At 36.4% G+C, this 25,705-nt stretch overlaps 1 protein-coding gene across 1 annotated transcript in view; it reads left to right on the forward strand.

The window, feature by feature from the left end:
- CA10 (carbonic anhydrase 10) overlaps positions 1-25,705 on the forward strand; it is a 791,801-nt gene that overhangs the window by 311,381 nt on the left and 454,715 nt on the right. Inside the window, exon 3 of the mRNA XM_065909950.1 lies at positions 1,646-1,788. Coding sequence (XP_065766022.1) covers positions 1,646-1,788 — 143 coding nt within the window. The remainder of the gene's footprint in view (positions 1-1,645; positions 1,789-25,705) is intronic.

The following is a 25,705-nucleotide window of genomic DNA, read 5'->3' on the forward strand; positions in this document are numbered from 1 at the left end:
TTAAGCTTTAAGCCAACTTGTTCACTTTAATAAAGCCCACCTAATTTTGATGTTGAAGCATTCGTCTAAGGCTCTAAGGAAATTGTTTTTATCTCTTCTCCCACTTCTACACAATAATTGCTGTAACAGTTAAAAGGGTTATAGAATTTTGAATTTAGATGAGATTAGACATACTATCTGGCCCAATGCTTTTCTCTTTCATAGTATCTTTGGCAGATATTTGCTATATTCCTCTCTTGCCTGTTTTCTTCACCCATGATATGGGAAGGAATGATGACTGCTGTAGATTAAAAATTGTATTAAGTCTGAGTTCCTGAGAGAGTAGATATTTTTGAGAGGATTGTGGCTCTATATTGTTAGGTTCATGTTCTTTACTTCCTCTGCTGCAGGCTTTGGTGCCCCTCTTCTAGAGTTTTATACACACTTGACTTAACTGCATACTGTTCCCTACCCCCAGTGTGGTAATTGTACTTATGTGTATCTGCCTTCAAAATTAAACCTAACCCAGCGATGGACATGCAATAATAATTCACTGTACTGCTGATGGATGTGGTAGATGGATTAATGAATGATGACCATATAATCTCAGAGGCATGACGCATGGATCCAGAAAGATACTAAGGGGGCAGGGAAAGGTTGAAGATACAGGTTCTGATCGTCACTGATATAAAATTAGTAGGTTAGCTACACTACTCTTCTGCTAACTTTATTAAACAGAGTAAAATAGGACTGGAAATAGGACAGAAATTTATTTAATAGATTCTTTAATGTGACACTGAAGATAAGTGGATGATTTCCTTTTGGATATTTCCATTCAGCACTCAATTCCATCCTTTTCTGCTTATCAATGAACACATTCTTCAGCTGCTGTTACATTAAGTCAAGTTGCCAAGCTGTTATTTGGCCTTGATTGCATGCACGCATGCTCAGTTGTTCACTTGTGGCTGATTCCTTTCGACACTATGGACTGTACCCTGCCAGTCTCCTCCCTCCATGGGATCCTCCAGGCAAGAATACTGGAGTGGGTTGCCATCTCCTCCTCCAGGGGATCTTCCTCATCCAGGAGTTGAACCTGTGTCCCTACATTGGCAAGTGGATTCTTTACCACTGAGCCACCAGGAAAGCCCCCTGATACTGATTGGGGGGGGTTCATAAAATAATTCACTCCCTCAGTTTGGTCTTGACAACATATAACATAATACCTTGTATATGTTGAATGCTACTTTCTAGGACAAGGTTGATTCCTATATCATTCCTGTCAAACAAAGAAGCAAAGTATCAGCTCAGAGTTGCTAAATATTTAGTGCACCTCAGTATGAGCAGATGATGTGGCTGGTCTATGCCATATTCTTATTAAGGTATTAATATTGATCAAATACCCATTGATACCCATCAAAGAGGCCACAGGATAAGTGGATCTGAAATAAGAATCTCCGATTGTAAGACATCATGAAGGTAAGACTTAGAGAAGCTGACCAAAATTCAGGCCAGGAAACTGCCATAATGACACCCAAGGATGTCTATGGGTGGAAAACATTGTATAGTTCTCTGATTTTATGACTTTTGTGACATAGTTCTTATTATCTTGTTTCCCCAGCCTTCCACCCAGCTTAATTCTACTTTTTTTTTTTTTTCCTGTTTCTAGTTCCTTCTTTCTGGGGATTGGTGAACTCAGCTTGGAATCTTTGCTCTGTGGGGAAACGGCAGTCGCCAGTCAACATAGAGACTAGTCATATGATCTTTGATCCCTTTCTGACACCCCTTCGCATCAACACTGGGGGCAGGAAGGTAAGTAGCCATCTTGCTTCCATTGTGAAGTTGAGGATAGGGGAGATGTTGATTCTGAAAGCCAAACCTCTAGTCCTTGATCTCTGTGAATGAGTCTGTCTTTCCACCCAGGAGTAATATCACAGACTTCCGGTCTATTGCTAAGAAATATGTCTTAATCATGCTTTTTCTCTCTATCCAGTCAATTTCCATGCTTCTGTTTACTTCTTTGTACTCCCTGGATGTTTCCTGAGATCCTATCCCTTGGAAATCCATGAAGGAAGGTCAGAAAACTGTTTGCCGCCCCTAAATATCATGCTGGGAAATTCTTCCTCTCAGAAACCTCTTTACTGGGACTTCCTTTAACCTCTAAAAAGTGAAAATATTTTTATCAAAAGTAAAATCAGACATTTATCATGCTGTAAGGAGAAACAAACAGCAACCACCTTAGGTTGTTTGTGAGAAAATCAATAATTAATCTTACCAGGACTTCCTGGCTAAGAATCCTAGCTCCGACATAGAAATCCTGAACTATCATTCCTATTCTCACACCAACATTCCTCCTTTCTTCTCCCCCCACCCATGATAAGCTCCTCCTTAATTTATAGAAGAGTATAATGTCCATGGGGTCTTCTCATCACAGGAACCTAGCATTTCTTTTACTACGTTTTACTGTTGAGTAGGCTGTTGAAGGTGGAAAAAATAAAAAACAAGAAACATACAGAAAATTGTGTTTGAAGTTGACTTACTATTGTGAACTCAAGAGAAATGGTAAATCATTTATGTGCAAGAAATTGCGGTTAAAATTATGGATAACTTTTGCTATTGCTAGTAACTGATTTCCCAGGGTTTGGGCTCCTTGGGGTGTGATTTCTACACCCCTTATGCAGTCGGTTCACCTTGATTACCACAAGTTTGTAAGAAATCTTTTTGCTTTCTGACATTTTTTTTTTTCTTGTCATGTAGTTTTCACACATATACAGAAAAGTCAAATGGCCCATCAAAATGCTGTTAGCAACTTTGATTCAGGTCACAAGGCAAGTTTTGAAAGATCTTCTTGTGATTTAGATAAGTAGTGTTTGTATGCTATTTTAAATATGACTTAGGAAGCATTTTTATAAAAAGTTCCTATAAAAAGGACCTTGTAAAAAGGGTCATGTAGTTTATTGCTCTGATTCTGTAAAAAACAAACCTGCCTTAATTATTCTTCCATTTGCAGTTGTATTTTTGCAAACCCTAAGGGGAACTTGAATTGGGTGCAATATATACCTTTCTCTAGAAAGTTGATCATTCAAGTCATCATAACCATGTATAGGTTCCCTGACCAGTATATTAAAAAAGACAAATTTGAGTATTCAATCATTCTCTCTTTCTTGAAGAGGGTGATTGAGGGAATAACTACCCCAGGCAAAATGAAAATTAGAAAAAAAAAAAAGAAGTAACCATACACACACACAAAGTAGACAGAAGGTTGGCACCTGAATTCCAGAGATTACCTGAAAGATGGCCAGAAAGGCTGAAACACAGAGACTGAAGAGGAGTTAATGAGGAAATAAACATGGAAGAGTAATGTGAGGTGAGATCCTGATGCCATGTTACAGAACTGAATTTTTTTGTAAGGGTATGCAAGGATTTAAAGCATTATTGGGTAGATAGTTCATAGGGAGTGGAATGGAATAGGAATTAAGCTAATACAAATAGTGAATATGTACGTTTCATTTTTCATCATACCATCTTAGAGGAAAACCTTAATGTGAAAGAAATTAAAAAACAAAACAAAATTAAGACAACTTCTCTCTAAAATGTATTGTAAAAAAAGAGAATGAGAGATAGCTGGAGTTAAAAATCATTCATAAATTAGTTTGCTTTTCAGTGTTTTTTGTTATTATGTAATTTTTAAAATATATTTTCAATTTAATAAAGTGTGCCTGATCCCAGTCAACTTTTAAATGCATTGGAGTTTGGAATTTTTGAAATATTTACTTTTGATGGTGTTAACTTTATATCTGGCATGATTTGTGTTGTCAGCTGTTAGAACAGCTGAGAATTGTCTGATGATATCCTTTGAATTTGTGAAAGGTCAAAAGTAAAATACAGATGGTAGTTGGATATACTAAGGGGTAATAAAATACTTAAACTTGATAGACAATAGTTAAATCATGGTTGCAATTTTTTGAGATGCTTCTTCATGAATTGGGGTTTATTTTGGAAGTGAGGATTCAAATCAGTGGCTCTGAATTTAGTTTTTCCTCAAAGAAACGTGTATCTAACTCAGAAGGTTTAAAAATTTCGCTGAAAGATTAGGAGGTTTTGTAGAATTTGGGAAAGCTGCCATATTGTGAAGCCTAAGATCAGCTGGGTATCAACATGCAAAATCCATCCCAGTCATCATGTGTTTTATTTCACACTTTTATCCATGAGCATCATTCTTGCTCATGTTTAAATGAACCGGGTTTACAAACCAATGAAGCCGCTTTGATGCAGTACCTGACTGTGTTGCTATGTTTGTTTGAACATATTTCATCTGGCATAAGGCTCAGATGATGAACTGCAAGCTTTAGTTTTTTGTTTTTCTGCTTTTTGTTTTCGTTTTGTTTTTTGTTAGGGCTGAAATTCAATGTGAACACAGGAATGCAGAGAGTAATAATAGATGGAAATCAAAGTATAATCATGCCTTAATATAATAAAAGGTATTTGTCATATGTGAAATATGTTTTCTTTTACCTTTCAAGTTGCTTATTTACAATGGTAGTTTTTAAGCGATGGTAGTTTTTATTCCAGTTGTTCATATCTGACACATAGGACTCTTATGGACAAAATCCAAAACAAGCATACTTTCAAACAGTACTCACACATGGTTGCATTGCATATGCATGTAAGAATCGGAGAAATGTTGCCAAGATGGAGGAATAGGAAGACCCTGAGCTTACCTCCTCCCATGGGTACACCAAAGTTACAATTACAGAGCAACTATCAACAGGAACCTCAAGACTAGCTGAAAGATTTTCCACAACTGAAGATATAAACAAAGAGCTGCAATGAAATGGATATGAGGAGTAAAGACATAATACAGTCAAGACCCATACCTCTTTCTAAGCAACCCATAAACAGGAGAACAATAACAAATGCAGAGCTTCTCTCCAAGGAGAGAGAGGTCCAAGCCCCATATTAAGCTCACCAACTAAGGTGTCCTATACCAAGAAGATGAGTTCCCAGAATGTATGGCTCTGATAGTCAACAAAGAAGTTAACCCTGACACAACAGAAAGTGCCACATAGAGGCCACTTTTAGAGCATATAGAGCTCTGCTGACCAGAAGAGAAAGTGTTCATAGCCTCCATAGAATATCTCCTACATGAATCCACTTCTCCAAAATCAGGTAAAGGAATCAAATTGTCTAACACGAGAAATAAACACAGAAAATAGGCAAAGTAAGTAGATAGAAATATGTACCAAAGAGGGAACAAGACAAGAAAAAATGTTAACAAAATAGAGATAAGCAGTCTACAGCCATTGAGATACTCAGTGATCTCAGGAGAAGAAAGGAAGAACACAGTGAGAAATGTAACACAATTAGAAAATGTAAAGAAACAAATGGAAATGAAATTTAATTTAAAAATACAATTTAAAACAGATTAAATTTAAAAATCAATTCAAATTTAAAAATATAGTGGAAGGAATCACATTAGATTAAATGGTACAGAGAAATGGATCAGTTAACTGGAAAAAAGCAGTGGGAGTCACCATAACAGAACAAAAAAAGGTTAAAAAATTATAAAATGGAGATAGTTTAATATACTTCTGAAACAACACCAAGCACTCTATTATTCTAGTGGGCCCCCTATACTGGTGGGTCTCAAGACCACAAGTATAGGGGACTGAAGGAAAAGAGAGAGAGAAAGGGGCAGAGAACTTATTTGAAGACACAATAGCTGAAAACTCCCCTACCCTGTGAAAGGAAACAGATTCAGGTCCAAGGAGCAAAGGAGTTCCAAATAAGATAAAACAAAAGAGGACCACACTAAGACACTGTAATTAAAATTGCAAAATATAAAGTTAAAGATAGAATATTAAATGTAACAAGATAAAAGCAACTAGTTACGTATAAAGGACTTCTCATAAGTCTATAAGCTGATTTTTCAGCACAAACTGCATAGGTCAGAAGGGAGTGTCACAATATATTTGAAATGATTAGAAGAAAAACCCTATGAATGAGAATATTCTACCCAGCAAGACTATCATTCAAATTTGAAGGTGACAAAAAGAGTTTTAGAGACAAGAAAAACAAAAAAAGAGTTCAGCACTACTAACTGTCTTTACAAGATATGTTAGAGGGACTTATGTAAGCAGAAAAGATGGGAACTAAAAATAAGAACATTGCAAAAGGAAAAATCTCATTGGCAAAGGAAAAGAAAAGAGATCAACCGTTTATAAAACTAGCTCTTTTTGTTGTTGTTAAGTGAGTAAATTGTGTCCAACTCTTTGTGACCTCATGGACTGCAGCACATAAGGCATCCCTGTCTTCATCTCCCAAAGCTTGCTCAAACTCAAGTCCATTGGGTCAGTGATATGATACAGCCATTTAAGCCTCTGTTTTCCCCTTCTTCTTGTGCCTTCAAACTTTCCAAGTATCAGGGCCTTTTGGAACAAATTGGCTCTACGCAACAGATAACCAAGATTTGGAGCTTCAGCATCAGGCTTTCCAGGGAATATTCAGGTCTGATTTCCTTTAGGATTGACTGGTTTGATCTCCTTGGAGTCCAAGGGACTCTTGAATCTTCTCCAACACCACATTTCAAAAGCATCTGTCTTATTTTGCACTCAGACTTCTTTATGGTTCAACTTTCACATCCATACATGACTACTGGAAAAACCATAGCTTTGACTAGACGGATGTTTGTCGGTGAAGTAATCTCTCTGTTTTTTAATATAGTGTCTAGATTGGTCATAACTTTTCTTCCAAGGAGCAAGCTTCTTTAAATGTCATGATTGCAATCACTGTCTCCATTGATTTTTGAGCCTTCTTGGGCTCAAAATTAAAGTCTGTCACAATTTCCAGTGTTTCCCATCTATTTGTCATTAAGTGATGGGACTGATGCCATAATCTTAGTTTTTTTTTAATGTTGAGTTTTAGCCATCTTTTTCACTCTCCTCTTTCACTTTCCTCAAGAGGCTCTTTAGTTCTTCACTTTCTGCCATAAGGGTAGTTCCGTCTGCATATCTGAGGTTATTGATATCTCTCCTGGCAATATTGATTTGAACTTGTGCTTCATCCAGCCCAGTATTTCACTTCATGTACCTCTGCACAGAAATTAAGTAAGCAGATGAAAATATAGAGCCTGACATACTTCATTCCCAATTTGGAACCAGTCTGTTGTTCCATGTCCAGTTCTACCTGTTGCTTCTTGACCTAAATATAGGTTTCACAGGAGCCAATTAAGGTTGTCTGGCATTCTCATCTTATTAATAATTTTCCACAGTTTGTTGTGATTCACATAGTCAAAGGCTTTAGCATAGTCAATGAAACAGATGCAGATGGTTTTCTGGAATTCTCTTGCTTTTTCTGTGATCCAATGGATGTTGGCAATCTGATCTCTGGTTCCTCTGACCTTTCAAAATCCAGCTTGAACATCTGGAAGTTTTTCATTCATGTACTTTTGAAACCTAGTTGGAGAACTTTGAGCTTTACTTTGCTAGCATGTGAAACGAGTGCAATTTTGTGGTCGTTTCAACATTCTTTGGCATTGCTTTTCTTTGGAATTGGAATGAAAACTGACCTTTTCTAGTCCTATGGCCACTGCTCAGTTTTCCAAACTTGTTGGCATATTGTGTGCAGCACTTTAACAGCATCACCTTTTAGGATTTGAAGTAGCTCAACTGGAATTCCATCACCTCCACTACCTTTGTTCATTGTGGTACTTCCTAAAGCCCACTTGACTTCATACATCAAGATGACTGGCTCTAGGTGAGTGATCACACTATCATGGTTATCTGAGTCATTAAGATCTTTTTTTGTATAGTTATTCTGTGTGCCTCCCACCTCTTCTTATCTTCTGCTTCTTTTAGGTCCATACAGTTTCTGTTCTTTCTTGTGTACATCTTTGCATGAAATGTTCCACTGGAATCTCTGATTTTCTTGAGGAGGACTCTAGTCTTTCCCATTTTATTGTTTTCCTGTATTTGTTTGCACTATTCACATAAGAAGGCCTTTTTATCTCTCCTTGCTATTCTTTGGAACTCTGAATGCTTTGGAATTCAGGTGGGTATATCTTTCATTTATGCCTTTGCCTTTCACATCTCTTCTTTTGTCAGCTATTTTTAAGGCCTCCTCAGAAAACCATTTTGCTTTTTTGCATTTCTTTTTCTTGGGGATGGTTTTGATCACTGCCTCCTGTACAGTGTTACATACCTCCATCCATAGTTCTTTAGGCACTCTGTCTATTGGATCTAATCCCTTGTATCTACTTATTATTTCCATTGTATAATCATAAGGGATTTGATTTAGGTCATACCTGAATGGCTTAGTGGTGTTCCCTACTTTCTTCAATTTACATCTCAATTTTGCAATAAAGAGTTCATAATCTGAGACACAGTCAGCTCCCAGTCTTGTTTTTGCTGTCTGTATAGAGCTTCTACATCTCTGGTTGCAAGGAGTATAATCGATCTGATTTTGGTATTGACCATCTGGTGATATCCAAGTGTAGACTTCTCTCTTGTGTTGCTGGAAGTGTATGTTTGTTATGACCAATGCGTTCTCTTGCTAAACCTGTTAGTCTTTGCCCTGCTTCATTTTGTAGTCTAAGGCCAAAGTTGCCTGTTACTCCAGGTATCTCTTGACTTCCTACTTTTTCATTCCCGTCCTCTATGATAAAATGCACACCTATTTTTTTTTTTTTTTTGATGTTACTTCTAGAAAGTTAGTACGAAAGTTAAAAGGCAAAAGTAGTAAATTTATCTATATCTATAATAAATAGTTAAGAAATTCACAAACCAGAAAGCTATACAATGTGATGTGAAAAATTAAGTATGGGGGGTAAAAAAGGAAGGTTATTACGATGCATTTGAAGTGAAGAACTCATAATCTTAAAATAATCATATATTGCTATATAAAAACTTCATGGTAACCACAAACCAAAAATTGATAGCAGATACACAAACACACACAGTAAAGGAATCCAAGCATAGCGCTAAATATTGTCACCAAACCTCAAGGGAACAGATCAAAAAAAGAAAAGAACAAATAAGAACCACAAACGACAATCCCAAAATAATTTTTTAAAAATGGTGATGCTGATTCAATGACCCAGAGGGATAGCATGGGGAGGGAGGTGGGAGAGGGGATCAAGATGGGGAACACCTGTAAATCCATGGCTGATTCATGTCAATGTATGGCAAAACCACTACAATATTGTAAAGTAATTAGCCTCCAACTAATAAAAATAAATGAAAAAAAAAAAAAATGGTGACGCTTGCATTCAGTTCAGTTCAGTTCAGTTCAGTTCAGTCACTCAGTCGTGTCCGACTCTTTGCGACCCCATGAATCGCAGCCAGACCTCCCTGTCCATCACCAACTCTCAGAGTTTACTCAAACTCATGCCCATCGAGTCGGTGATGCCATCCAGCCATCTCATCCTCTGTCATCCCCTTCTCCTCCTGCACCCAATCCCTCCCAGCATTAGGGTCTTTTCCAATGAGTCAGCTCTTCACATGAGGTGGCCAAAGTACTGGAGTTTCAGCTTCAGCATCAGTCCTTCCAATGAACACCCAGGACTGATCTCCTTTAGGATGGACTGGTTGGATCTCCTTGCAGGCCAAGGGACTCTCAAAAGTCTTCTCCAACACAAAAGCATCAATTTTTCGGCATTCAGCTTTCTTCACAGTCCAACTCTCACATCCATACATGACCAATGGAAAAACCATAGCCTTGACCAAACGGACCTTTTTTGGCAAAGTAATGTCTCTGCTTTTTTATATGCTATCTAGGTTGGTCATCACTTTCCTTTCAAGGAGTAAGCATCTTTTAATTTCATGGCTGCAGTCACCATCTGCAGTAATTTTGGAGCCCTAAAAAATAAAATCTGACACTGTTTCCATTGTCTCCCCATCTATTTCCCATGAGGTGATGGGGCCAAATGCCATGATCTTAGTTTTCTGAATGTTAAGCTTTAAGCCAACTTTTTCACTCTCCTCTTTCACTTTCATCAAGAGGTTTTTTAGTTCCTCTTCACTTTGTGCCAATAGTGGTGTCATCTGCATATCTGAGGTTATTGATATTTCTTCCGGCAGTCTTGATTCCAGCTTGTGCTTCCTCCAGCCCAGCGTTTCTCATGCTGTACTCTGCATGTAAGTTAAATAAGCAGAGTGACAATATACGGTCTTAACGTACTCCTTTTCCTTTTTTGAACCAGTCTGTTGTTGAACTAAGCAATGATTATCTTAAAATTAAGTGCACTAAATGTTTCAATCAGTAGTCTTAACAGTGGGTCAGTCAGTCAGTCAGTTCAGTCGCTCAGTCATGTCCGACATATTAAGATAGAAATACACGGTCCAGAATCTATGAGATCCAACTAAAGCAGTTCTAAGAGGGAAGTTTGTAGTGGTGCAGCTTTTTTTCAGGAAACAAACAACAACAATACCTTCAAATAAACAATCCATCTGTACATTTAATGGAACTAGAAAAAGAAGAAAAAAACGAAGGTAGTAGAAGGGAAGAAATAACAAAAATCAGAGCAGAAATAAAATAGAGAAAAGCAATGGTTTTCCTTGAAAAGACAAGCAAAACTGGTAAACTTTAGCAAGAATCATCAAAAAAAAAGAGATGACCCAAAGCAATAAAATCAGAAATAAAAGAGTGGAAGTCAAACTGACACCACAGTAATGCAAAGATGTAAAAACACCTTATGAACAATTATATGCCAACAAAATGGATAACTTAGAAGAAATGGATACATTTCTAGAAATGAGCAATCTCCTAAACTGAATTAGGAAGAAATTGGAAATATGAGCAGATTGATTATCAATAATAAAATTGTGTCAGTAATTAAACAATTCCCAACATTAAAAGTGCCTTCACAAATGAACCAGATGGCTTCACAGCTGAATTATACCAAGCATTTAAAGGAGAGTTAACAACTATATTTTTCAAACTATAGAAAATAATTGAAGTGAAAGGAAGACCTTTGAATTCGCTCTATGAGATCAACATCACCCTGATACCAAAAGCAGAGGAAGACTCCATGAAAAAAAAGTTAATATAAAATATCACAGTGATGAAAATAGGTGGAAAATTTCTCAGCAAAATATTAGCAATCCAAATTCAACAATATATTGAAAGGATCATGCACCATGATCAAGTGGACTCTGTCCCAGGGATTCAAGCAGGACCCGATATCTACAAATTAATCAACATGATATACCAAATTAATAAAACAGAGAATGAAAAATCATATGACCATCTTAATAGATGCAGGAAAAGCCTTTACCAAAAGTCAACAACTGTTTATGGTAAATACTACCAACAATGTGTGTATAGAGGCAAGATAGCACAATACAATAAGGGCCACATATGATGAGTCCACAGCTAATATCATGCTCAATGGTAAAAAGTTGAAAACATTTCCTGTAAGATCAGGAAGAAGATAAGGATGCCCTCTATCACCACATTGTTGGAAGTTCTAGCCACAGCAATCAGAGAAGAAAAATAATGAATTCAAATTGGAAAAGAAGAAGTAAATCTGCCACTATTTGCAGGTGACATGATAGTATATAGAAACAATCTTAATGACACCAAAAAAAAATGAGACCTAAAAAATGAGTTCATTAGTGATCCAAGAAATATTGTCAATATACAGAGCTGTGTTGCATTTCTGTAAACTAACAACTATCAGAAAAAGAAACTGAGAAAACAACCCCATTTACAGCTGCTTGAAAAGATAATACACTTAAGAATAAATCTAATCAAAAAGGTACAAGATCTGTACTCGAAATGCTGGAAGACATGTACTAAACTAATTGAACATGACAAAAACAATTGGGAAGATATACAGTATTTGTGGATTGGAGGAATTAATATTGTTATAATGACTATACTACCTAATCAATCTATAGATTCAACACAATCCCTATCAAAGATACCAATGGCATTTTTCATAAAACCAAAATGAATAATTATTGCTAAATTTGTATGGAAACACAAAAGACCTCAAACAACAAAAACAATCTTGGAAGAAAGAACAAATCAAAATATTATGATACTTACACAAAAACAGAAACATAGATCAATGGGACAGAATAGAAAGTTCAAAATAAATCCATGCACCTGTGGTTAATTAATCTATGAAAAAGAAAACAAGAATTAACTAAGACAACCTCTTCAGTAAATAACATTGGGTATACTGGGCAACTCCATACTAAAGAGTTAAAAGAAAGTATTTTCTTACACAGTATACAGAAATAAATCCAAAGTGGATTAAAGACCTAAATGTAGAATCATAAAGCACAAAACTCCTAGAAGAAAGCATAGATAATATATTCTTTGACATTGGTCTGAGCAATATTTTTTTTTGCATTTGTCTCCTTAAGCAAGGGAAACAATGAAAAATTAAACAAATTAGATTACATGAAACTAAAAAGCTATTGCATAGAGATCAAAACTGTCAACAAAATGAAAAGGCCACTGGCTTGATAGGAGAAGATATTTACAAATGGTATATCTAATGAGGGTTAATATTCACAATATACAGAGTACTTTTATAACTCAACATTAAAAAAAAAAGCAAAACAGAAATCCATTTTTTTTTTAAAAAAGCATAGAACCTGAACAGACATTTGCCCCAAGAAGACACATAGATAGCCAACAGATACATGAAAAGATGCCAAACATCACTAATCATCAGAGAAATGGAAATTAAACCCACAATTGTACTTCTGAGTATTTTTACAAAGACAACCAAAATACTAATTTGAAAAGATATATGCATCTCTATATTTATAGCAGCATTGTTTACAATAATCAAGATAATTGAAGCAACCTAAGTATCCATCTTTAGATACATGAAGAAGATAAGGTATGTATGTACAATGGAAAGCCATAAAAGGGATTGGTATTTTGGACCTAGAGTGCATTATGCTAAATGAAATAAGTCACATAAAGAAAAATACCATGTGATTTCATTTATATGTGGAATCTAAAAAACAAGAGAAATGAACAAACATTAAAAAAACACACACACACACAAATCAGATGAATAGTTACAGAGAACAAATTGGTAGTTACCAGAAAGCAAACTGGTGGAGGGATAAGTGAAATAGCTGAGGGTGATCAATGTACAAAATTCCAATTACAAAATGAGTCATACAATGAAATGTATAGTGTGGGAAATATAGTCAATTATATTTTAACATCTTTGTATGGTGACTGATGATAACTAGACATATCATGAGGATAATTTTTAATGTACTGAAATATCAAATCAACATTTTGTTACTTGTAACTAACATAAGTTTATTTTATGTCATTTAGAGAAATAGTATGTAGACACTTGAAGGAAATGCATCAAAATTCTAATGATGTTTGTCTCTGCAGAGATGGGGATTATAGGTGATAGTTTGTTTTTGCTTTGTTTTCTTATGTATGTTGTTACCTTCAATGAAAATGTAATTCTTTTAAAATTATAAACAAGACAATGAATGTCATTAAAGATTAAAAGTGAACATAGATATATAGAAGTTAAATGGAGGTTGAAGTGAATTAAAGTGAAGTTAAAGTCGCTCAGTTGTGACTGACTCTTTGCAACCTCATAGACTGTAATGAGGTTGGAATTCTCCAGGCCAGAATAGTGGAGTGGATGGAGTGGATGGCCTTTCCCTTACCCAGGGGATCTTCCCAACCCAGGGATTGAACCCAGGTCTCCCACATTGCAGGTGGATTCTTTACCAGCTGAACCACCAGGGAAGCCCAAGAATATTGCAGTGGGGAGCCTACCCCTTCTCCAGGGGATCTTCCCAACCCAGGAATCAAATCAGGGTCTCCTGCATTGCAGGCAAATTCTTTACCAACTGAGATATTAGGGAAGCCCTATGGAGGTTATTTGAATTAAATAACTATTTTGCCATAATTATGGAAATCACTAACTGTCAAATCAGTCATATTGGCATTAATTTTTCCAATTTGATTTTTATTTTATACAGAGGTATGGCTGATTTACACTGTGGTGTTAGTTTCAGGTGTATAGCAAAGTAATTTGGGTATTCATATACATATACCCAGTCTTTCCAGATTCTTTTCCAATGTATCAATAGATTATAAGAGAATATTGAGTAGAGTTCCCTGTGCTTCACAACAGATCCTTGTTTGTTATTTTATATATGATGGTGTGTGTATATGTTAATTCCAAACTCAAAATTTATTCCTCCTCTGTCTGCTTTTCCACTTTGGTAACCATAAGTTTGTGTTGGAAGCCCATAATCTGATTATATTTTGTAAATAATTCAATTTGGATTCATTTCTTTTTCTTTTCTTTTTTTATTTTTCTCTAATTACCATGGCTAGCACTATCAAAATTATATTGAATAAAACTGATGAATAGACATCCTTTTTTGTTTCTGATCTTAGTTGAGAAGCTTTCAACTTTTTACAACTAATAATGCTGTTAGCTGTAGGTTTGTTATATGGACGTTTATTTTGTTGAGATAGGTCCCTCTAAGCCCACTTTCTGGAGAGCTTTGTGTGTGTGTGTGTGTTTAATTTTTTAATCATAAATGGGTGTTGAATTAGGTCAAACCTTTTTCCTACATCTTTTGACATGACCATATGATTTACATTCTTCAATTTTTTGATGTGATTTATCACAACTGATTGATTACAAGATATTGAAAAAATTGTGCATACCTGGGATAGATCTCAATTGATCATTCTGTGTGATTCCGCTAATGAATTGTTGGATTTATGTTATTAGTATTTTGCTGTGGATTTTTGAATCTGTTTATCAGTGATATTGACCTGTACTTTTCTATATTTTTGGTATCATTGTCTGGTTTTGATATCAACAGACAGTAACTTAATAAAATGAGTTTGAAAATATTTAATCCTCTGCAGCATTTTGGAATAGTTTCAAAAGCATAGATTTTAGCTCTTCTTTAAATGTTCAGTAGAACTAGACTGTGAAGTCATCTGGTTTATTGGAAATTTTTAAATCATCACAGTTTCAATTTTAGTACTTGTTATTCATCTGTTCATGTTTAATAGTTCTTCCTTTTTTAATCTTAGAAGGTTTGGCATTTTTAACAATTTGATCATTTCTTCTAGGCTGTTCATCTTATTGGTATATAATTGCTGGTAGTAGTCACTTAAGGCCTTTTGTATTTCTCTGGTATTAATTGTAACATCTTTTTCATTTCTAATTCTATTGATTTGAGTCTTCTACCTTTTTTTCTTGATGAATTTGGCTAAATGTTTATCAGTTTTATTTATCTTTTAGCTTTTAGTTTCCACGATCTTTGCTATTGTTTACTTTTTCTCTATTTCATTTATTTCTGCTCTGGTCTTTATGATTTATGTTCTTTTCCTAACCCTGGATTTTGCTTGTTCTTAATTTCTCTAGTTGCTTTAAGTATAAGTTTAGACTGTTTATTTGAGATTTTTCTTATTTCCCAAGTTAAGGATCTATTGCTATAAACTTCCCTCTTGAAGCTGATTTTGTTGTGTTCCATAGGTTTCAAAGTCATGTTTTCATTTTTATTTGTCTTTAGGTATTTTTTAATTTCCTCTTAGATTTTTTTTTCAGTGTTCCATTGGTTGTTTAGGAGCATATTGTGTATTTTTGACAGGTTTTTTAGTTGTTTTTTTTTTTTTTTTTTTTTTTAAGTATATTTCTAATCTCACAATATAGTGGTTGAAAAAGATGATTGATATCATTTAAATTTTATTAAATTTATTGAAATGTGCATAGTGGCCAGCATGTTGGTTTATCCTGGAGGATGTTCCACGTGCACTTGAAAAGAATGTGTGTATTCTGCTGCTTTTGGATGGAATGCTCTATACATATAAATTAAGTCCCTCTGGTCTAATATGCCACTTAAGGCCCGTGTTTCCTTCTTGATTTTCTGTCTGGATGATCTTTCCATTGACATAAGTGGAGTGTTAAAGTTTCCCATTATTGTGTTATTGTAAATTTCTTCTTTTATGGCTAGTAGAATGTGCCTTATATATTGATGTGCTCCTATGTTTTGTGCATGTATATTTATAATTGTTATATCTTCTTCTTGGGCTGATCCCTGGATCATTACGTAGTTTTCTTCTTTGCCTATTGTAATAGTTTTCATTTTAAACCTAATTTTTATGATATGAGTACTGTTACTCCACCTTTCTTAGATTTCCATTTGCATGGAATACCTTCTTATATCACCTCACTTTCAGTATGTATGTGTCCCTAGATCTGAAGTGGGTTTCTTGTAGACTTTCTGTTTCTTCTCTGTTCTTACTTTCTGTTTCTATTCAGACAGTGTATGAGTTTTGGTTGAAACACTTAATCCATTTATGTTTAAATTAATTATTGATATGTATATTACATATATATATATATATATATATATATATATATGATTGTTTTAAGTTGCTTGTTGCTAACTTAATTTCAAATGCATTTCCAATATCCAGTATTCGTACTCTCCTCATGATTGCTGGTTTTGACATCATATTTGTGTGTAGATGTTTTCTTACCTTTATTATATGTTTGCCTTTAATGATGAGCTTTCCCATTCATAATTTCTTTTTTCTCGAGTTGTGACTTTTTCTGACAACAGATGAACTTTTAGCAATTTTTGCAAACCTGACTTGATGATGCTGAATTCTCTTAGCTTTTGCTTGTCTGTAAAGCTTTTGATTTCTTCATCAAATCTGAACGAGTGTCTGTCTATAGACCATTCTTGGTTGTAGATTTTCCCCTACCATCACTGTAAATATATTGTGCCACTCCCTTCTGGCCTTTGGTTTCTGCTAAAAAATCAGCTGTTAACCGTATGGGGATTCCATTGTATGGTACATGCTGATTTTTGCTTGTTGCATTTAATATTTTATCTTTGTCTTGAATTTTTGTCAGGTTGATTAATATGTGTTTTGGTGTCCTCCTTGGGTTTATCCTGTATGGGACTTTGTGAGCTTTCTGGACTTGAATGAGTGTTTTGTTTTGTTTTGTTTTCAAATGTTAAGGAAGCTTATGGCTGTTATCTTTTCCATTTTTTCCCCTAGCTCTTTCTCTCTGTCTTCATTTTCTGGAACCCCTATAATGGAAATGTTGATACATTTAAGGTTTTTCCAGAGGTCCCTGAGTTGTACTCATTTTTTATTTTATTTTTGTTTTATTTATTCTGTTCCACAGTAATGATTTCCATCATTCTTTCTGTTCATTATTCATTCTTCTGCATGTTTTAATCTACTATTGATCCCTTCTATAGTATTTTTCATTTCATTTTATTGTTTTTAATCTCCACTTGTTTGGTTTTCACTTAGTTCTTTTGGTGGAATACATTTCATCTAGTTGTCCTTCATGTGGAATATATTTCTCTGACATCACATTTTGTCTAACTTTCTGTGTTTTTAGCCTTTTTTTCTCAGGCTACAGGTGTGTGTTGTTCTTGATTCTGGTGGCTTCCCCTTGCTGAGTGAGGTTGGTCCAGGGGTTTATGCAGGCTTACTGGCGGGAGAGACTGGTGCATGTCCAGCAGAGTGGAGCTGGGTCTTATCCTCTGGTGGGCAGAGCTGTATCAATGAGTGTATTTAGAAACATCTGTTTGCTCAGGATGACTTTGGGATACCTTTATCACTGATAAATGGAGCTGTCTTTTCACCCTGTTGATTATTTAGCCTGAGTTGTCCCAGCACAGGAAGCTTCAGGCTTCGGGTATGCCCACGTCTTGGGTGCCAAAATGACAAGTTCCAGGAGAGCTTACACTGATGAATATTCCGTAGGGCATCCACCACCAGGGTTCTTTCCCCCTCAGAGAGTGACATTCAACCTCCACCTCCCCAAGAGAACCACCAAGACCACAGGTAGATCTGACACAATTTCCTGTGGCATCAGTGCTTAGCCTTGAGTCCCAGTGCATGTGAAACCTTGTGTGTGAAGTTGAAGAGTGGAATCTCTGTTCCCCCAGTCCTTTGCACCTCCTTCACTCCCTGCTTGCCTTCAAAGTCAAATGATATAGGGGCTTCTTCTCCTGATATTAGACTCCCAGACTGGGATGCCTGACATGGGAGTCAGAACTCTCATTCCTTGTGGGAGAATGTTTCTGCTAAAAGTTATTTTCCAGTATATGACTATATTGCAGAAGTCCTTCTCCTACTATCTCATTTTGGCTTCTTCTTTATCTTTGGATGTAGCAGCTCTTTTTGATAGGTTCCTGTCCTTTGTTGATGGTCATTTAGCAATTGTGATTTTGGTGTTTTTATGAGAGGAAGTGAGACCACTCTTTTACTCCATCATCTGATCTCTCTAATCTCCTTGAAGTCTTCTTCATACAAGCAAAATTTCTGGCAAAAACTTTTTGAAAAAGTTGCCTAATTAGCAATAGCACCATCAGGAAACTAGAAGAAGAAGTGGAAGAGACAGTGGGATAGCATTCATTTTTATAGGGTCAAGAATTGAATTTTTTAATCAGGCTTTATGGGGATGCTAGAATATGAACTAGCATGGAACATCAAGCAGAATGAAGTATTATTTGGAGAAGGATCTTTTAAATATTAGATGGTCTGGCTCCAGATATGTGAAAAATGAATGACCTACATGTATTTCATTGTGGATTCTATTACAAAAAGTGTTCTTGCAGGTAACGAAGCCACTTGAGACTGTAGAAGAAGCTGAAGCATCAAATAAGACCCTTTTCCTGGGAATCCATTTCCAATCTAGAAACTCTTTGTTATATGAATAGTTGTTAGACAGGACACAAAGAATATATTTCTTTGAAGCTGACCCCAAAATGATGATCTAACTAGGATTTAAACCCTCTAGTTTAAATGAAATCTTCCTTTAAAACTCTAGCATTGGTGTGGATGAAACTTGCGTTCTTTTCTTCTTATCCTCTATTAAAATTATTCCTCAAAATTTTGAATGCAGTACTCTTTCTCCTCTAAGATATTTTTCTCTGAGTAGCTATAATGGAGAATTCAAGATAAAACAAACAAAAAGATTTTGATTAGTGGTTCAAAACTGAGGCCAAAATAATTATGTTTATGTGCAGAGCTTTTGGCAAGCAGTGGAAGGTTTCAGAGCATAGTATTGAAAAGTGATAAAAGTTAAACCAAATGAGAAAGGCTAAGATGCTGTAATCTAAGTTGGCAAGCAGGTTCAGAGTAAAGGTGTTCTGTTGTTGGTACGAGGTTCTGGTATATGGTTGCCTCACTTAGATCTGGGCTGAGGATTACTGCACACTGTCTTGGTTGTTTCATGGAAATATGTACTTCTTGACATCTCCCAGTAAGTAAATCAACGCAGAGTCTTTGGGCAAGTCTCCCAAAGAAACACCTGGATACTGGATTTAGGTTTTTTTTTTTTTTTTTTAATAAATATATCTAGATCTCATTCTTTACTATTCTGGTGAGTATTTTTTTTTTTTTAATTGACTTTGCTTTCTTCTCCTGCTTCTTGTTCTTTTGCTCTCTCTCTCTCCCTATGCATCTCCCACATTCTTCTCCATCTCTTATTCTTTCCTATTTTCTTATCCTTTCTTCCCCTCTCCAATACTCTCCAATTTTCTTTTTCCTCTTAACCTTTTCCTAAACCTCTGTCCTCCCCTTCCTTTCTTCCCTCCTTTCTCTTCCTGAGTATATTTGACTAAGGAACCTGTGCCTCTCTCTTCTGCATCAAAGTGGAATAGGTTTTCCTCTTTCATACATTTTAGAGGGATAGAAATTGTATGATTTTGGTGCCAATACCTACATGAGAGAAAACTCTCGTTATCTGAGAACCAAACACAACTTTTATAAAAGGATACAGGGAGAATTAACTGCAGGTATTTAATGAAATTTAGGCAGATGAATTTCTAAAAGGAAATTTTTCCTTCAGTAATCTCACAAATTAAGTGTCTGTACATGCAGTTTTATGGTTATGTGATTACACAGATAATACAAAAGACTAGATTAAAACTGAAAATCTAGAATAAAAAATATGATTTGGGGAGTTTCAGCATCATAAACAATCAAATATTTGAGCAATTATCAGACTTTTAATTTTTCTTATGAAAATTTATTGTGATATATTTCAACTTTATTAATGTTGCATGAAAGATTAACTAAATAACAAAGCATTTTACAAATTAACTGTTCTTTCAAAAATAGACAATAAAGCATCTGATTCACATACACTGCTTGTAGCTCAGTTTTCTTGCCATCCATCTAAATATGAGGGAGAAGAAGAGGAAGGGGGGGTGACCTAATTTTTACAGATTTCTTCCCAGATAGCCTTATCTCTCAAGCATTTCCGAATAAGTGTCTCCATCACAATCAAGAAGATAAAACTGACAGAGCAACTTCGTGACATAGGAACAGTCACACACACAACGAAATTCCGAATTTTGATGTTAAAAATCTGGTTATCAGTTGTGTATTTTCCCTAAGTATGTTCTAAAATTGGGCAGTCTACTCCTTCATAAGACTGATCATTTTGCTGGATAAATCAGCAAAGCTCTCCCTACATAAACATTAGACTTTGAATCCTATTTAAGGGCTATCACAACCTAGACAATTTCGGTCTGAATATAGAAACGAAATGCATTTTCTTGTCACTTCAGAAAAAAAAAAAAAAGGAAAAAGAAAAGAAGTTTATTCTGTTTGAAGGACTTAAGAAAATGCTAATTTTCTTCTAAGTTCTGTTTTCCTAAAACAAAAGAACTAGATTAAAACTGAAAAAAAGTAGAATAAAAAGTATGGTTTGGGGAGTTTCAACATCATAAACTGCAGATGGTAACGGCAGCTATGAAATTTAAAAAAAAAAAAACAAAAAAAAAAACCACTTTCTCCTTGGAAGAAAAGGTAAGACCAACCTAGACAGCATATCAAAAAGCAGAGACATTCCTTTGCCAACAAAGGTCAATCTAGTCAAAGTTACGGTTTTTCCAGTAGTCAGGTATGGATGTGAGAGTTGGACTATGAAGAAAGCTGAGTGCCAAAGAATCGATGCTTTTGAACTGTGGGATTAGAGAAGACTGTTGAGAGTCCCTTGGTCTGCTAGGAGATCCAAGCAGTCAATCCTAAAGAAAATCAGTCCTGAACATTCCTTGGAATGACTGGTGCTGAAGCTGAAACTCCAATACTTTGGTCACCTGATGCAAAGAACTGACTCATTGGAAAAGACCCTGATGCTGGGAAGGATTGAGGGCAGGAGGAGAAGAGGACGACAGAGGATGAGATGGCTGGATGGCATCACCAACGTAACAGACATGAGTTTGAGCAAGCTCCGGGAGTTGGTGATGGACAGGGAGGCCTGGTGTGCTGCAGTCCATGGGGTCGCAAAGATTTGGACACGACTCAGTGACTGAACTGAACTGTACGTCATAAACAATTGAGCATTTGAGCAACTATCAGACAATTTTTATGAAAATTTATTGTGATATAGTTGCAAATTTATTAATGTTGCATGAATTATTACAAAAAACTAAATAACCAATCCATTTCTTTTCAGTATCTCATCAGTCAGTCACTTCAGTTGCTCAGTTCAGTTCAATTCAGTTGCTCAGTCATGTCCGATTCTTTGTGACCCCATGGACTGCATCACGCCAGCCTCTCTGTCCATCACCAACTCCCAGAGTTTAATCAAACTCATATCCATTGATTTGATAATGCCATGCAAGCATCTCATCCTCTGTCATCCCCTTCTCTCCCCACCTTCAATCTTTCCCAGCATCAGGGTCTTTTCAAATGAGTCAGTTCTTCGAATCAGGTGGCCAAAATATTGGGGTTTCAGCTTCAGCATCAGTCCTTCCAATGAATATTCAGGACTGATTTCCTTTAGGATGGACTACCTCATATCTTTATCATTTTATAATATAGTTGTCCTGATTCCTCATTCTGTAGTATACTAAGACAAGATTCAAACTGTTTTAGGTAACACTAAGATTAGTCAGTTCATCTTCCCATTCCCCCCACCTTCATGGCCCAAAGTTGCACTTATATAGTATAAGATCTAGAAATCTAAAGTATAGTATGTTAACTGAAGTTAATCATACTGTATTGCATATTGAAAATTTGCCAAGAAAAAAGTAGATTTCAGACACTCTACCACCAAAAAAAAGGGGGAGGATGGATACATTAATTAACTGACTATAGTAATCATCTTGTCTCACTATGCATATGTAGATCAAATAATCATGGGATGTACCTTAAATATATACAGCCTTTTTTAATAAGATAAATATAAAATTTTTAAAAAGATTAGCCAGTTCAGTCCCACTTCTGTTTTATTCATACACTAAACCCAGTGTCTAGTTAGTAATGTGTTTCATTTTGCATTCACTTAAAGTGCTGAACAGATTCTTTTCCTATTTTTCCCTCAGATCTTCATCAGATGTGGTATTTAATATGACATTTAGTCAGATCTGACCCTTATCCCTGAATCACATTCTCTGACCGTAAACAAACCATAGTGCATATGACCTCATTTTTACCAATAAGTGAACACGTACACACTCACACAGTTTGTTGTGTCATATCGAATGCAATCTTATCAAACTAGCAGCATCTCACCTGCCTGAAAATGTCTTCTCCCATCTTTAATACACAAATAAGCGTCACACCACAGCACAAACAACAGAGATTTTTTTTTTTTTTGTAATTTGAATTTTTATCTAAAATGCTCAGAAAATATTCATTTTCTTAATTGAAAGAAAGTTATTTTTTTCAATTTTTAGACAATTATTTTTACTAATTTTTGAATATAAGAGAAAGACATTCCATGTGCTGTGATAAAGAGAGGGGATATTATGGACAGCACATTGCTGCTTAGTGCTCATTTGTCAGGTAGGATTGAATGTGGAAATCAGCTCAGTGTTCAATGACTCCTAAATTATTTATTCTGAGCTTGAGAAACTCTGATATAATAAGATTTTAGCAAAATTGTTATTCAAAAGTAAGTGTTGCATCACCTTTTTGTAGCGGGATGTTCTCCAAGACCAGATTAAGAGCCTGAGAGATTCTTATGCAAATGATTTGCAAAGGAAGTATCTTCAAGTGAAAGCTGCAGTGGAATGGGCGAGGCAGGACAAGGGAAGAAATTCAACAAAGATATGGGTCAAACTAGAATCCAACTGGAGCCTGATCCCACAGGGAGTTCTTGAGCATGAATGCTACCACAGTGCTATCCATTTTCCACCTATCCCTAGGTCTAAGGAGACTGCCTAAACTGAATCTAACCTCCTTGGAATCTCCAGGCAAGACAGCTTTTCACAGTGCCGGGCTTGAGAAACAGGTTTACATTAACTTTAAAGAGCCCATCTTGTGCATCTTTTTCCTCATTTGCACTCAGTGACTTAAAGTTGATAACTTGAAATCCACTGTGGTAGGAATGTTTATACTACAGAAATCTGTACATGCTACACACCAGGATCTTTGTTTATCAATCAGGAGAGCTGGTTGATAAACACTTAGAGCATTACTATTCTTACAGGGCAGCAGCAGTTCCTAGGAGGAGGGTAAGCTGATTGCAAACAACACTCAAAGAAGTTGGGAGGCCTGTCCACTGACCTAGAAAAGGAGGTTGGGGTGAATTGGCAACAGCATCTATTATAACGAGTGTTTAAAAGAAGTCTTTGATTTATTACAAGTATCCATATTGGAAACAACTTCAGTGACTGTCATGGTCTGTGTGAGAGTTAGAAAAGAATTTCCAGACCTGAGGCAGAATGAAAAGACAGCAATGTTTATTAGAGCAGGAGACACTGTTAGAACAGTGGGCCAGCTCAAGGGAGACCAAATACTTTTGCTGGCTGTGTGCTTAGTCATGTCCAGCTCTTTGCAACCCCATGGACTGTAGCCTGCCAGGCTCCTCTGTCCATGGGAATTCTCCAGGCAAAAATACTGGAGTGGGTTGCCATGCCCTCCTCCAGGGGACCTTCCCAACCCAGGGATCGAACCCAGGTCTCCCACATTGCAGGTTGATTCTTTCCCATATGAGTCACCAGAGAAGCCCTAGAAGTCAATTTTTGGCTGCTAGACCAATTTTATAGCCTCAAGACAGAGAAAATTCCTACTATAATGGTGCCATTGGGTGATTGGTTAGGATGCTATTAGGTGGGTGAGTGAAATTGCTCAGTCGTGTCCAACTCTTTGTGACCCTATGGGCTATAGCCTGCCAGGCTCCTCCATCCTTGGGATTTTCGAGGCAAGAATATTGGAGTGGGTTGCCATTTCCTTTTCCAGGGCATCTTCCACACCCAGGGATTGAATTCAGGTCTCCCACATTGCGGGCAGACTCTTTACTATCTGAGCCACCAGGGAACCCCTTATGGTGGGTAATAGAGCAGCATTTTATTTAATATTGGGTCAGGAAACTGGCCATTTTAGATTCGGAAGCTCATGGTAACAGTCACTATGGGGAGTTCCAGAGACTTCTGTCCTGTGATTTTTGTCACAGGACAAGAAATTTTGTCAGTTCCAGGGATTGTTTTTTCTGTGAGCTTGGTGTAAGGATTCACACCTGTGACCTTGGTATAGGGCTCCATAGTGACCATCTTATGCACTCCTGAAGCATCATTCAGACTGAGCTGCCTGTGCCCTGTATCCTGCCCTTCCCAATCACAGTTGCCACCATCTGGGGAATGGATTGGAAGCATGGAAGTAATTACGTGGGACTCTGACTTTCCATACAGTCATCTTAATCACTCTCTTAATACATCATCTGTATTTGCTTGCCTCCTACATGGCTATATTCCTCCTAATGACATATTTGCAAGAGGTAAGCTTGGAATATAGATATGCCTCATTCTTTGGAGATCACAAAGCAGCTCACTCAAGTTATTTGCCAGTTTTAGCCACCACTATTCCAAAACAAGAGATGTCCTAGGTTATTTCACAAAACCAGTCCCCTACCTTTTAGTGATACCATGTTTCTAACAAAGAAATAAAGGAAAACAATAGAATGGGAAAGACTAGAGATCTCTTCAAGAAAATTAGAGATACCAAGGGAACATGTCATGCAAAGATGGGCACAAAAAAGAACAGAAAAAGCATGAACCTAGCAGAAGCAGAAGATATTAACAAGAGGTGGCAAGAATACACAGAAGAACTATACAAAAAATCCTCCATGACTCAGATAACCACCATGGTGTGATCACTCACCTAGAACCAGATATCCTGGAGTGTGAAGTCAAGTGGGCCTTAGGAAGCATCACTACGAACAAAGTTAGTGGAGGTGATGGAATTCCAGCTGAGCTATTTCAAATCCTAAAAGATGATGCTGTGAAAGTGCTGCATTCAGTATGCTGCCAACAAATTTGGAAGACTCACCAGTGGCCACAGGACTGGAAAAGGTCAGTTTTCATTCCCATCCCAAAGAAAGGCAATGCCAAAGAGTGTTCAAACTACCGCACAATTGCACTCACCTCATATGCTAGCAAAGTAATGCTCAAAATTCTCCAAGCCAGGCTTCAACAGTATATGCACTGTGAACTTTCATATATTCAAGGTAGATTTAGAAAAAGCAGAGGAACCAGAGATCAAATTGCCAACATCTGTTGTGTCATCAAAAAAACAAGATAATTCCAGAAAAACACCTACATGTGCTTCATTGACTTCTCTAAAGCCTTTGACTGTGTGGACCACAACAATCTGTGGGTAATTCTTCAAGAGATGGGAATACCAGACCACCTGACCTGTCTCCTGAGAAATCTGTATGCAGGTCAAGAAGAAACAGAACCAGACATGGAACAACAGACTGGTTCAAAATTGGGAAAGG

This window comes from Muntiacus reevesi, chromosome 18 (genome assembly GCF_963930625.1).
Source record: "Muntiacus reevesi chromosome 18, mMunRee1.1, whole genome shotgun sequence".
In the NCBI taxonomy this organism is placed as follows: domain Eukaryota; kingdom Metazoa; phylum Chordata; class Mammalia; order Artiodactyla; family Cervidae; genus Muntiacus; species Muntiacus reevesi.